Below are 15,123 nucleotides of genomic sequence, written 5' to 3'. Positions count from 1 at the left end.
CCACCCTCAGCTCCCAAGGTAACAGGAAGACTTGGCCATGTTTTTTCCAGTTTCACCGCCTTAGTCTGACATCTCTGGTTAGGAAGAATAAGACATCTCTAACTTTAATCACCTGTGATCAAAATCAAGCTGCAGCATAAAATCCTGATTTCTAGGAATTAAGAATAAAAAAGGAGCCAGGAACTGTTGTAAACTAGGGTGATCTTTGAAAGTGGCCACTCTTAATGTTACAATCAGGAATCTAGAGGTAAGAGGGGGAAAAATCCAAGGCCAGGAACATGAAGAAACTGATTGGTTCTTAAATGGTTAGACTCATAAATTGACCCCCATAACAATTTCAAGATTGCTTATTTCTCTCAAATATTTCTAGTATACCTTTTCAACGGATTCTCCTTCTTGCTCTAGTAATGTGTTGTGTAAATTCCTACTTACCTGGTCATTCTGGGCTCCTCACTGGGAACATCCCACTCCATTCCACACCCCTTTTTTGCCCATGTAAATTATATTTCCTCATTAAAGGTTAGCTTAACCCTTCATCTGTTTATTAATCTTTTTGTATTCCTACCAAATTTGCTAAGTAACTTTTATTAATTAAACTTATCCGAACAGACTACATGGTCCTTTAGGTCAAAGACAGTTTTTGTGTCCTTTGTGATTCTTTGAAAATTCTAAGTATGAATGTAATTAGCTAAATAAAACTGCAGTAATCAGAGAGAATTCAAATGCCAGATGAAAAGGAGTAGGAGAGTGGGTCTAAGTCAGATGGTGTGCTATGGTGTGACAGTAGGAGAGGTGGGTCTAAGTCAGATGGTGTGCTATGGTGTGACAGTAGGAGAGGTGGGTCTAAGTCAGATGGTGTGTGATGGTGTGACAGTAGGAGAGGTGGGTCTAAGTCAGATGTTGTGGGATGGTGTGATTATAAGTAAACACCATTTGCAGTGTACCTTTTAAAACAATTCGAAAATTATAAATGACAGGATGATTTTAATAATTGAAGAATACATTAATTAGGGAGTCAAGTCTGAACATTTCTAATTTCTATCATCTTTCTGATGATAGACCCTTACCACATAGGAAATGAACTTCAGAGAATGCTGTACTGAGAAATGAACTAGTTTAAAACAGGTTTGAGGGGAGCCTGAGCTGCATAGCAAGATCCGGAGGCTGGGGAGGGGAGGCAGGAGACAGAGACAGAGAGACAGAAAGAGAGAAGGATAGACAGAGACAGCGACACACATAGAGAGAGAGACAGAGTCAAAGAGACAGAGAGACATCTAAGAAGTGAGCTAGTTAGATATGCATAGTGCTAGGGAATGGACACATAGCCTCGGTTTAGGGCTTTGTAAATATTTTTTCCAGCATTTGAATTAAAAGCTTTAAGGTCCCTTCTTCAAAGTGTATGTTCAATTTTATTAGGAAGAATAAGGTAAACTCCTCCTTGTGGGTCAATTCAGAATATTTTCATAGATGATAAAATCAGTAAAACATACAACAGCCTTATAGACATTCAAGTATGGCCAGCTTTAATTTATTGTACTTGCTGGAAATGAAGCAAAAGCTTTTCAATTAAATTCTGGTCTGCATTGAGATGAGTGAGAAACTTCTATTTGAGGAAGGCTGATTAAATATTTAAGAACTCAGTAACTATTGGTCCAGCACCACGTATATACTTATCCCTATGCATTTTACATTGCCACTGGGGAAGCACCATACACTAAGCATCTAAATTCGAAAGCCTAAAACATTTCCAAATCCAAAACTTGCTAAGCACCAAGACAGTGCCACCAGGAGAAACTTCCACACTTGACCTCAATTGAAGGGTCATAGTAAAAGCATAAGCTCATTAAAAATCCTGTAAATCATTAATTTCAGGCTATATTCATGAGGTGTGAAATATAAATGAATTTTGTGTTTTGACTTGTGTCTTAGCCATACACACACACACACACACACACACACACATTCCATTTTTCATTTAAAAAAATTTAAAGCAAGGTGGTCCAATATTTTGAGATTCTCAATTTGTACCTTTTACAAAAGTTTAGAAGTTTTAAATCCTGAGAAATTAAATTTTTCAAATAGCCCAGTTATCAGTGAAAGCAGGGTCTTCCTTACATACATACACACACACACACACACACACACACACACACACACGACTGTTAACTAAGCCTGGTGGTGTAAGCTTGTAATATCAACTACACAAAAGACTGAAGCAGCCCTGGGTAACTGCATTAATGCAGGCAAACTAGCTGAGGACGTGACATCATGACTGATAACCTTTAGTGCACAGGCAACTTCACATGGGCGGAGGCCATGACAACCTGTCAGGGTGTATTTCTTTGCTTGATGGCTCCTATGGATTCTGAGGCATCAATTTGAAGATGGAGCTCAATGTCAGGATGTAATGAAGATGGAGTTGTAGCTCTTCATTCCATGTCAGCTTGACAGGCGGTCTGGCTTCTACCTTCATAGACAGCTGTCTCTTTTGCAAGTTCTCAGAGACATCAAGGCATCTGTCTGCTTACAATAGTTTCTCATTATTTCAGAGCCGATGGTTGTAGTCCAGTGGCTGTCTAGAGTCTCCCTCTCCTCACTCCTTGCTTTGAGTTTGGTGAGGTGAGCCGTGACCTGGATTTCAGCAGTTATCAGTCTGGGAAGTTCAATGCTACTGTCAGAGTAGAGAACGAGAAAGTTCAGTTACTGAAGTTCTTGCCACCCAAGCTTGAAGACCTGGGTTTGAGCCTCACCCCAGATGTGACGGTGTGCACTTGTGATTCTAGCACACAGGAGCCAGGCAGATCCTTGGAGCTTACTGGTCAGCCACCCTGGCTAACAGAAGAGCTCCAGACCAATAAGAACCCACTTTACAAACAAAGCAGGGGCTAAGCGATGCCTTGGCTTTAGCACTAAGAGCACTTGCTGCTCTTACAGAGGATCAGAGCTCAGTTCCCAGCACCCAGGTCAAGCAACCCACAGCTACCGGTGACTCCAGCTCTGGGAATTTGGCACCTTGTCTTGGTCCCTTTGGGTATCCACACTCATGTGGCACACACACATACACACACACACACATCCATAAATCTAAAAATGTGTTTTTTTAAATGATGACATTCTTTCTTCTGTAAAGTTATTTCTGTCCTGGAAACATGTCAGTTGACAAGTCACAAGTACAGTGACAAGAGCTTGGCCTTCCACCTTCAAATGCTTTAATGTCTATTTCCTGCTACTCAGGACATTCTTCTCCATGGTTATAGTGTAATAGTCAGAGTCAATAGTGGTACACATTTCCATTCTAATAGTGAGACTCCATTTAAATATGAAAAATGACCCCAATCATAATTTCTTTAGCAAAAGGACCTGATTGAAAATCCTGTCTTGCACTTAGCTGTCCTGTGTGACACAGCTTCTCTCGAGACCTTGACACACTTTTAAGATTGTGGTCCATTTATTTTATGCAAGGTCACTCAGTTTGGGCTCATCTGACATTTCTTTCCTTCACTATGTGGTCCTTGCGGATCAAACTCAGGTCGTGAGGCATGGCAACAAAGATATTTACCCACTGAACGTTTTGCTGTCCCCCTTATCTGATATTTTGTTCTGATTAAATTCTAGTTAGAAATCCTTGACCACATAGAGTGTTTCTTTGTTGCCCCCCTCCAAGTGGGACTTGATTTTGAGCTGCCACTTACTAGTGACATTAACTTTGACTATTGACTAAGGTGGCATCCTCACAGTTTCTCCATGAGAAGTAATTCTTTTTCCCTTTGCAGTTCTTCGGTATCTTGAAATTTGGGAAAGGTAGCTCAAGATTGTGTGACACTCTTTTCTTCCTCATAAAACATCCTGGTTTGTTTGTTTGTTCTTAATATATTTAATTATGTTGCTATGGACTCAGGTGTCCCCACTTAATCAATAGTTTATAATCCTGGTTAATTTATTATTTATTTTACATGTACAGGTATTTTGCCTGCATGTATTTCTGTACTGGCACTCATGGAGGGCAGAGAGGGTACCAGATCCTCTATAAGCAGCACTGTGGGTTCTGGGAATTGAACCCAGGTCTGCAGGAAGAACAGCCATGCTTTTAACCACTCGACCATTTCTCTCTCCAGCTCCTGTCATCTGTTATTTTGATCTTAAATTAGCACAGGCTAAAAGCTGGTTACTCTGTCCTTTGGGTGTGAATCCCTCATTCCTTTGAGCATTTGCCTAGTTTGGAGTAAAAGCAGGTTCTCCTCTTATTTCTTTCTCAGCCCTGGAGTCATCCTTTCCTCCAGGGAGCCCTGGTTCCTTAGAGAATGGTATTTAAGAACCAAGATCTGGCTGTGCAATATGGTCATTGCTCACAGGTCCTCTCCCTGAACAGAGCTAGAAAATGCATGTACATGTTCACATATATACACACACATATATTCACACACTTCATGTCTTTTTTTTTTAACTATGTCTGTATGTGTGTGAATTTATAACCACACATTTATACCCAAACCACCAAGTCCTATTCTATACTGTAGGGTTAGTATCATTTTTTTCATCTCCACATTTATAACCTCCCCCATCTCCCTTCATCCCTTTCCCCTGCATGGAACTGAGTTTCCACTCCACACCTCCCCTTCTCCACAAAAGATGCCTTGCACATCCTTCGTATCTCTCTTGATCATATTTTCTTTTCTTCTGTGTTTTCTTGATGATATAGAGAATATTTGTAATAGCTTCTTTGGAAAAATCCCTATCCACAAACTGTATGGACCACACCAGTCAGTCAGAAATCTTTTTGTTCCAATTAGTTTATCTCTTCCCTATACTTAAACCCTCTTTGCTTATTTGCTATTGGCAATATTTTATGAACAGTAGACACTGTGAAGTTGCCTGTAACTCTAGTTCCAAGGAATTCAATGCCCTCTTCTTGCCCCACAGGAATTTGTAAGAATACACCACTATTAGTTGAATAAAATACCTGTTCTCTAAGGTTCCTTTGAGAACTTCTTTAGCGTTGACCTCTTCCATGCGTCAGCACTGATACCACAATGATGAGTAAGACAGATACTGTTCCCTCCCCCCCCGCCCCCCCCCACACACACACAGCATAGTGCTGAAGGGTTAGAAAATAGTAAGCAACCAATGAACAGGCTCAGAAGGATAATCACAGTGGGGAGGGATGTGGCTTCTGTGCGTGAGAAGAGTGTCCCACTTGGACAGAAAAGGATAAAGAAAGCTTGTTTGGAGGAAGATCAGTGAGTGCCCTATCAGGAGTCAGATTTCTGGAGGAAAAACAGGACCGGCTGCAGAGGATGTGTGGAAGGATGCTCACCAGAATCATATATACACATCTGCAAGGCAGAGAGGACTCTGGGGCTTTCAAAATTAAAGGAGAAGTGTCCGGATATGAAAGTGGAGAGGGGTGGGCTCTAAACATTCAGGACCCATAGGTTAATATATTATGGTTTTGTTTCCACAAGGTATCATGGGCAAGAATGGGGAAGTACATAAGCCAATGTGAACTTTTAAACTACCGTTGTAGTCACAATATGGTGGCAGGATTTGTGACAGTGTCAAAAGCAAGGGAGTCATCCAGCTTCCTTTCACATTTTGGTGTCCTGGACCCAACTGGCTGTCTGCTGAAGTTTTTGGTCCCTTTCTCAGAATGATGCTTTTACATTACAGTAGAAATGACTTATGTTGAAATACAGGTTATCAGCATAGTTTTATAAGCTATTTTAGATAATAGCACATCTCTAATAAATATTTTCAAAACCTATATAGTATACATTATGGTTATAGATATGTTCCTTTTTTTACAGTGTCTAATACCATACCTATAGCCATGAAGTGGGTTAAATATTAGCATAATGTTGAGAAATGAAGATGAGTGTAATATGAGTGAAAATATCTGATTCTATTGACTGACTCACTCTCCTGTACAGCTCATGTTTATAGTGAAAGGAGATGATAAATTTCCTTTTGAGGCTAGTGAAAATAAAGGAATGATTTTTATCATCAAATTTCATAGACCACTCTTTAAATTCTATCCTCCGGCCCACTGGTAAACCCAGTTAAACACTTTTATCTAAGCGGCTACTTCAGACTATGAAGCTGAATGGAGATGACAGCAGGGATCTAAGCGTAGGATATTTCTGGACTGTTCTAAGGTTCAGAGAGAATCTTCATGGATCTAGGCCTATGAATATGAAAGAAATTGTGTTCATAGTGTTAGAAAGGATAACCCCAAAGCATGAGATCTAGGCAGAACATCACATAATTTACTGCAAGGTAAGGGACACGTGTGACAATCTATGTAGAGATGAAATTAGGCACATGAACATTCACATTTGACTGCTTCTGAGCTGATACCTAAACCAAGCACTTCCTCAGTGAAACCTAGAATCCACATGCCCACTTTGAGGACAGTGCTGGACATGATGGCACACATCTGGAAGCCCAGTGCCCAAGAGACAGGAGAATCCAGAGTTTCACATCAGCCTGAGCTACATAGCCAGGGTCAGGGCAGCATAGGAAGATCCTGTCTCAAAAAGCAGCCAAACAAAGCATGAGGGTTTTAATAACTTACAGACCCATACGACTATTCTACAGATTAACTACAACATAAAGTAGTTTGAACACATATCAAAGATCCCAAATACCATCAACTATTCCAGCTGTTAGTAAGATTCTGATGTTGTGTTGGGTCCTCATCTACAAGAGACTACAGTCTTGTGAGGAAACAAAATGTATTTTGAAAAGGAAATCACTCGGAATCATTTGTTCAAATATAAATTACAGTCAGTTACATGTTATTAATTTTTCCTACTCTAGTATATTCTGTGTCGTAAAAAGCAGTTTGAGGACTCCAGAAATGACTTGGTGGTGAAGAGCACTCGATGCTCTTCCAGAAGACCAGGGTTTGGTTCCCAGCACCCATGTGGCAGCTCCCAACACGTCCCAGTCCCAGGGGACCCAGTGCCCTCTTCTCACCTCCTGGAGCTCTGCACACATGGAGTGCACAGACATGCACACAGTCAGACACTCATACACATAAACTGAAAATAAAATCTCAAGTAAAGAGTGCTTCAGGAATTTCATGCCATGTGTTTCGTGAGAGCGTCGTGGATGAGTAGGTGTGGCTGGTACCAGCTCTCTTCCTAGCAAGTGTGAGTTCGGTAGTGCTGTTTAAAGTCTCTGCTACTTAGCAGTTACACTCCTGTTTAAGGCATTTATGCCTATTACTCAAATAAGTAAAAGTCATCGGAAAAAATGGTTGCAATTTCTCCTCAAAGTCTGACCTTTGCCCTCATTTGGGGGATCCATGGCTAGAACAGTCCATTTCGTTTTATTTTGTCATCATCAAGTTTAGGAAAGATGCATGAAGAGTTAGTTTCCACCTTTGGTGGAACTAGCCAGACATTTGAGTAGTTTGCATGCAGGCAGCTGCAGCTTAATGGCAAAACCTCAGCAAGTGTCCAAGTTCTTCTGCCACATATGTGGCTGCCTGCCTGTGAGCAAGCTCCCAAGCCCCTGGAATCTGCAGATCCAAAGCTTTCGTCTGATGATTTTTACTGATGCATTGTCACAGAGATAGGAAGAAAAAGATGCTTGATGGACATGTCTAACATTCACGTTAGAATGGGCTTTGTTTAGTAATAGGGTGTTTGTAGGTGTAAGCAAGTTAGTAGGAGGTCACACGGAGTAGACCACGCCCTAACACAAAGACAAACTGATTTGAACAACAAAGAGAGCAACCTGTTACTCATAAACCTGGTGTAGCTGTGAGTGATGGGAATCTAAACCCACTTGATCCTCAGGCAAGGACCAATTCATGGAAACTTGTGAATTAGGCAGGGAGGTCCTAATTATTAGTTCAAATGGAGAGAGAGGAAGAGGGAAGAGTGCCTGGCAAGTCATGCATTGATTCTTCTGCCCCAAAGTAATTAGTATCAATTCTGCTCACGTCTCATTAGCCAGAACAAATCACTTGTGATCTAAGCTAGTCTGACATCACTGTGTGGTATGTGGAAACTACCTGTAGTGAGGAACATGGCATATTTTTAGTTATAGTATAATCTGCCTAAGTCTTAGAGAAGCTTATAATTGCAGTAGTCACCATGAGATACTTTCACACTCTACTGTGGTAGTATTTTCATAAGCAAGGGTCTTTGGTACAAGCCTACCATGTCATATAAGAATACAATAACTGATTTCATGTTTCTGATTCTAAATGGCATTCTTCTGGGGGATTGCCTACCTCATCAACAGATGTCAGCTTATCTCTCAAAATTAAATTTAGTGCCGGGCGTGGTGGCACATGCCTTTAATCCCAGCACTTGGGAGGCAGAGGCAGGTGGATTTCTGAGTTTGAGGCCAGCCTGGTCTACAGAGTGAGTTCCAGGACAGCCAGGGCTATACAGAGAAACCCTGTCTCAAAAAGCCAAATAATAAATAAATAGATAAATAGTAAACTTAGCTCCTCAAATAACGAAAACATGCAACAACTGCAGAGGAAAACACCAATGGCAACTTCTCACAAGGAGCTGGTAATGTGCGGCGAGTCGTCTCATCTCCCAAAGCAGGGAAGCCTCTGTAATGGGAGCCTTCTTGATGGAGTCACATGGTGCTACTGTAGTGTCTGTGTTCTATACTACATGATATGAGCGTGCGTGCATGTACGTGTGTATGTGTGTTGATATGCCTGGCTGTAGGCATTTATATTATTTGTGACTATTGTGAAAGATGTTGTTTCCCTAGTTTCTTTCTCAGCCTGTTTGTGTAGAGGAAGGCCACTGATTTATTTGAGTTAATTTTATATCCAGCTACTTTGCTGAAATTGTTTATCAGGTTTAGGAGTTCTCTGGTGGGATTTTTGGGTTCACTTAAGTATTCTATTATATCACCTGCAATAGTGATATTTTGACTTCTTCCTTTCCAATTTGTATCGCGCTTTGATCTCCTTTTGTTGTCAAATTGCTCTGGCTATGACTTCAAGTACTATATTGAATAGGTAGGGAGAAAGTAGTCTAGTCCCTGATTTTAGTGGGATTGCTTCCAGCTTCTCTCCATTTACTTTGATGTTGGCTACTGGTTTGCTGTAGATTGCTTTTATTATGTTTAGGTATGGGTCTTGAATTCCTGATCTTTCCAAGACTTTTATCATGAAGGGGTGTTAGATTTTGTCAAATGCTTTCTCAGCATCAAATGAGGTGATCATATGGTTTTGTTCTTTGAGTTTGTTTATATAGTGGATTATGTTGATGAATTTTCATATACTGAGCCATCCCTGCATCCCTGGGATGAAGTCTACTTGATAATGATGAATGATCTTAATGATTGGTTCTTGGATTCAGTTTAGTCTCAGGGACTAAACCACCAACCAAAGAAAACACATGGAGGCACTCATGGCTCCAGCTGCATATGTAGCAGAGGATGGCCTGGTTGGTCATCAATGGGAGGAGAGGCCCTTGGTCCTGTGAAGGCTCTATGCCCCAGTGTAGGGGAATGCCAGGGCCAGGAAGTGGGAGTGGGTGGGTTGGTGAGCAGGGAGGGGGGGGGGAGGGGATAGGAGGTTTTGGAGGAGAAACCAGGAAAGAGGATAACATTTGAAATATACATAAAGAAAATATCTAATAAAAGAAAGAGAGAGAGAGAGAGAGAGAGAGAGAGAGAGGAAGGAAGGAAGGAAGGGAGAAAGAAAGAAAGAAAGAAAGAAAGAAAGAAAGAAAGAAAGAAAGAAAGAAAGAAAGAAAGAAAGAAAGAAAGAAAGAAAGGAAGGAAGGAAGGAAGGAAGAAAGAAAGGAAGGAAGGAAGGAAGAAAGAAAGGAAAAAAGAAAGCAGTGGCTATCCTATGTAAAGAGTATCCTTTATGTGGGATTGGATGTCTTTCTTGGTGTCCTTGTTAGGGTTTTACTGCTGTGAACAGACACCATGACCAAGGCAAGTCTTATTAAAAAAAAAATTAATTGGGGCTGGCTTACAGGTTCAGAGGTTCAGTCCATTATCATCAAGGTGGGAGCATGGCAGTATCCAGGTAGGCATGGCGCAGGAGGAGCTGAGAGTTCTATGTCTTCATCCAAAGGCTGCTAGTGGAAGACTGACTTCTAGGTAACTAGGGTGAGGATCTTATACCCACACCCACAGTGACACACCCATTCCAACCAGGTCACACCTATTCCAACAGGCCATACCTTCACATGGTGCCACTCCCTGGTCCAAGGATATACAAACCATCACACCTGGGTTATCTTACTTGTATAATCCTGTCACCAGTCACCAGTGCTGGGACTCAGGTGCAGCCCCTGAGGTATCATGGTACAAAAGTATAAGGAGAGAGTTGGCTTTTGCGTGATTCCTGAGTTAAGTGGCTCTTTTGTTTGAGGCCCTGAGTGCTTTGCTCCTGGATCCCCACCTGCTAGCAACAGCTCTGTCAGCTCAGTTTTACTGACAACCCTGTCTACACATCTGGAAGCAGAGCTTATGCAGGTGGGACGCAGTCCTTCACTTAGGTCCTCTGGCTTAGCCTGATGAGCTCCAAGGTGGTGGGGCCCAACGTTGGGGTCCCGAGTGGCTGAGTGGTGGTGTTTGGGTCCGTGCCTGTCTATCCTCTCAGATGTTTCTGCCTTCCCTTGCAGGTGTCCAAGGCAGCTGCTGACTTGATGGCCTACTGTGAGGCACATGCCAAGGAAGACCCTCTGCTGACCCCAGTCCCAGCCTCAGAAAACCCCTTTCGGGAGAAGAAGTTCTTCTGCGCCATCCTTTAAGTCTCTGAGAGGAGGCTGAAGAGTGTTGGGGCTCCTGGGACATACATGTAGAGTTCCTAGCAAAGTGGGCGCCTTTCTCGTCCACAGCATTTAAAGAGAGGAAGGAGAACCATCCTGGACACTCCGGGCTGTGCATGTTTAAAGAAATGTCCCCTTATGAGAATGAAAGCTGATTCCGTGTCCCAACTTTAGAGATCTGACCCTGCAGACCGGCCTGGAGGAGGGAAATGTATAAAAAATGAGAATGGTAATCACTTCTTTTCTGCTGTCCCTCTAAGACATTTCTGCTTCATATTTATAAACAAAATAAACATTAAAGCCGGTGTCCTGAGCTGAGATATGGCTGACATTCTGGTAATGAGAATTGTCTTTCAAATACCCTCTGATAAGCTGTCGCCCCATGTAGCCACAATCCAGTTTAATGGTTTCCACGTTTAGTCTTTTGTGCCTTTTTCTTTTCCTTCCCTTTCTTCTCTTTTAGAGGGCTGAGAGGATAAGACTGGGTTTGTGTGTTAGTCTCAACTCCAAGCAGGAATGAACCCTGAGATGTTTAGAAAAGTGTTCCCCATGGGATTTCTTCATGAGAATAACAAGAAAATAGAAAGAAATACATACATGTACACACACACACATGCACGCACACACACACACCACACAATTCCGGCTCTCTGTGTTCTCTTACCACTATTCTTAATATTTGTATATGACAGTTTTGATTCTACGAGTTAAAGTGAACCACGTGTTGTGACTGGTGCTTCCATATCTGTGATAGTTTGTGAGTACTATTGCATGAACATGTCCCTACATCGCATCCATTCAGAAGTTTCGTTGTTCAGCTGTAAAGCTAAGAAGAGAAGTGAGAGAAAAAGAGGCCAGGGAGGAAAAAAAAAATCCTCTGTATTTTGAAAATTGGGATCACTTCAGCGCCTTAGCCATGCCTGAAATACCTCCTAGTGAACTGTGGTAGAAGTATCTCTTGACAGGTTTCCCCAGTCCGCAGCATTTGGACTTACCCAGGATCCAGGGCAGCACAGTTCCCCCCACGCCCCCAACTGGAGACCAGGCAGGGATCCACGATGACTTGGAAAAGCACTGTCAGAATAGCATCTCGTTCCCACGTCCCAGGAACAGTCGAAAGCATATGTAAAAGAACATGTTCCATGTTCATAGCTAGACAACCATGGCCCTCTTTAGCTCAAGCATCAGAAGAAATAAAGCCACAGCTCTAAGGGAGGTAGCCAGCCTCAGAATGCTCGTTTGAGAGACAAAGTCCCTGAATTGTGCTCCGACCAACCCTTGCAGTTGGCTCTCCTTCCAGCTCATTCCCCCAAAATTTCAAAGCATTCCCTGCTTTGCCCTCCACCCCGTTCGTCAGAGCCTCACCACTCTATTTACAGCTTCCTTTGGCTAGAGCTCTCCTCCCACAGTAAGACATTGAGAGTGAGTTTTTTTTTTCATGACAGTTGTCTCCTCCATCAGTAACAGAAGGCCTCGGCTGCCTTCAGACATTTTGTCATCTACCCAGTCAAAGAGAGCCTCTTACGATTCTTTTTGTTTTCAGATCCTAAAAGACCACTAAATCCAAGTAAAATTTCTTTTCTCCTCTTACCATTCTCTTCCTCATGGTTTAAAAGTTGGTGGTACTTTTAAAGGAAAGAGAAGGGAAAAAGACTTCCTATGGCAAGGACACATTTTACAAATAGATGGTAAGATATTTCTCTTAACTCTTTTATGGGCTTTCAGCTAAAGGAGTTAACTATGTCCAATTAAAGTTCAGACCTGGGGTGGGAGAGAAGAGGGTACCGGAATGATTATTAATGTACAAATGCAATTCTGTAGCCGAAAACTTCTGTTCCGGCAGAAACTTCTGTCCTCAGGAGTTTGTTATAGTTTGCGGGACGCTCATGAAGATTTAATGGTAGAAACAAAACAAAACAGACAAAAAGAACCACTGTCAGTCTTTAGAGAACTGCACTGTAATTCAATTATCAATACTGAGGGATCAGCTGAAAGTATCACACATTCAAAGTGAGCTGACATGAATCTGTGTTCACGTGTCAACAGCTGTGACTGGGGCACTCTGTGCTGGTTGGGGGTGGGGTACTCGAGGAGGATTCTGGACTTCTGTGTAAATTGAGATCTCTGAAGCAATTCCAGTGGAAACACAATCTTTAGGGCGCCCCTTATACAGGCCTAACAATTAAAAATTCAGAATTTGCAAATGACTTGTGAGCATGCTTATAGAATAAAAAGGCAGGAAACTCAATCCTCTTCCACATAGAAATTTCAGGAAAACATCTTTTTTACAATTTCATATCCTTCAGTATGGAGCTATAGCTGGAATCAGATTTGACTTCTTGATGTTTGTATTTATTAAAGGGAAAAAGGTTTGTTTACTTGGATCTCCAAAGAGCTTAATTCTTTTCAACGTGAACCATCATTGTCACCAGCATAATTTTACCTTAGGGTAACTAATAGGAAACTTCAGTTTAACTGTTTAAGGCCCTCATTTCTATATACCTGTATAACAATTACAATCTGCCATGGAATTAATAATTAATGTCATACTTATAATGCAGTGTCTATTAAAATACCTGAACCATTTTTAATAATCAACTCCGATTTTAAATGTTTTTACATTCGAAGGTAAAATATAATTTAAATCATTGGATTTAAGAAGACGTATCATACTTTTTCCCATATCCTTGTATTCACACGGTGAGTTTTGAGAAAATCAAGCTGGTGACCTTTAGTGTGTTTTTTTATGTTTTTTTCCCCTTGGTGTTTATTTCTAGCTGCTCCTGCAAATGGCGAATTATATGTATATTACTGTCTCACAGCCCAACAATTGTACAATTGTTCAGAGCTTAACACTTTTCCTGTATAAGATCTGTGGAATGTGTCTTTAAAGAGGGGAAAACAGAAAATGGGGGGTCTTGTGTTTTGGTGGGGTTTTTCCTTTTTGGGTTTTTTTGTTTGGTTGTTTAGTTGGGTTTTTTTGTTTTGTGTTGGTTTTTTGTTTTTTCAAGACAGGGTCTTACTATGTGGCTCTGGCTGTCCTGGAACTTGTTCTGTAGACCAGGCTGGCCTCGAACTCAGAGATTCCCCTGTCTCTGACTCGAGAATAAAGGCATGAGCCACCACACCCAGCTTAGAAATGTTAAAGCAGGAAAACCTGAATGTGATGTGCGCATCTTTACCCCACATGAACGGTGTATTTGTTTTAATAAATGGAATTTTCAGATTCATTTCCTACGGGGTCACTTTCATTGCAAAGACCTGTGGACCACCTCCCACATGAGTATTGATTTAAGAGGGACCTGGAAATATAAAATGTCGGGAAAACAGAGAAAATTATTTTCTTTAGGAGTCTGTTCATAGCAGATTTATCTGGTGCTGTGTAGGAGTCCTCTCCCTTCGTCACTGTGCCTCATGTACAGCCCTTGGGAATGGAGAAATACTGGAGGGAGGGTCTTCAGAGTCCTGCAGGCTAGGAGAGAGAGAGAGAGAGAGAGAGATGTAAGGAGATTTTAACTTGCTGTAGCTGCACAATAATGCCACCCCACCCCCACCCCACTCAGAGTGTGTTATTCTCTGTCTGTGATTTTACAACTATACTAGAGAAGACAGAGCCCTCAGATTCTAGATTCAGTCAACAAAGGCTTCTCCCCTCAGGATGGGAATTGAACCTATGGTTGCATAAATGCCGAGAAAGTTCAGTGAGCTAGATGCTTAGCTCTTCCTCTGCTTTAAAAAAACTCGAACAGGATCTTGCCTTATTGCTCAGACTGACCCTGAACTCAGTCTATAACCCAGGCCGTGCTCACACTTGTAATCCTCTTGCCTCAACACTGCCCCCCCACCCCCCCCAACCCCCACCCCCACCCCCAGTAAGTGGGGTTATAGGTCTATCACAGCTAAGAAAGCCTTCTGACTGCCTCTCACATTGCCCTTAGGACTGTGTCAGCATCAGCGGCATCTCTAACCCACGGGTGAAGGAGCCACATGGTGGAGTTTGTGCCTTACTGCTCCAAGTCCATCACTGTATCTCAGATGGTGACCTCCGGCCTCAGAGTCACCTGAGATGCATTTTAAAAGGAGACCTGCCCCTCCCCACCACACACATGAACTCATATTCTCTGACATTGACTTAACAACATACATCCCCTTGCATGCTGCCTGCTGCCTGCTACCTGACTATCGTTCTTTCTCTAGCACAGTTTGCTTTCCCTAATGCTAAAGAAAGGCTCTGATTGCAAACATCATAGGAATAAACACAGAAGGGCAGGTGAGGCTCCAGCTGGCTCCTGGCCTGAGCCCCTGTCAGGAGGATGCTGGTGGGCTTTGGCTCTGTCCCTGTGTCATTTGGGTCCTC

At 42.1% G+C, this 15,123-nt stretch overlaps 1 protein-coding gene across 7 annotated transcripts in view; it reads left to right on the top strand.

Annotated features, from left to right (window-relative positions):
• Nucleotides 1–13,997, top strand: part of Gng2 (guanine nucleotide binding protein (G protein), gamma 2) — a 105,268-nt gene extending 91,271 nt beyond the window's left edge. For 6 of the 7 annotated variants that reach the window (NM_001285908.1, NM_001038637.1, NM_001285909.1 and 3 more), the window contains one exon: nucleotides 10,620–13,996. In NM_001285908.1, the coding sequence (NP_001272837.1) occupies nucleotides 10,620–10,748 (129 nt within the window). In that variant the 3' untranslated portion in view covers nucleotides 10,749–13,996. Of the gene's footprint in view, nucleotides 1–10,619 lie in introns of all 7 variants that reach the window. The other variant, XM_030247652.1, reaches the window with a different exon arrangement.
• Nucleotides 13,998–15,123: the final 1,126 nt, after the last annotated feature.

This window comes from Mus musculus, chromosome 14 (assembly GCF_000001635.26).
Source record: "Mus musculus strain C57BL/6J chromosome 14, GRCm38.p6 C57BL/6J".
Classification (NCBI taxonomy): domain Eukaryota; kingdom Metazoa; phylum Chordata; class Mammalia; order Rodentia; family Muridae; genus Mus; species Mus musculus.
Note: the sequence above shows the minus strand (reverse complement) of the source record. Positions and strands in the feature narration are given on the sequence as shown.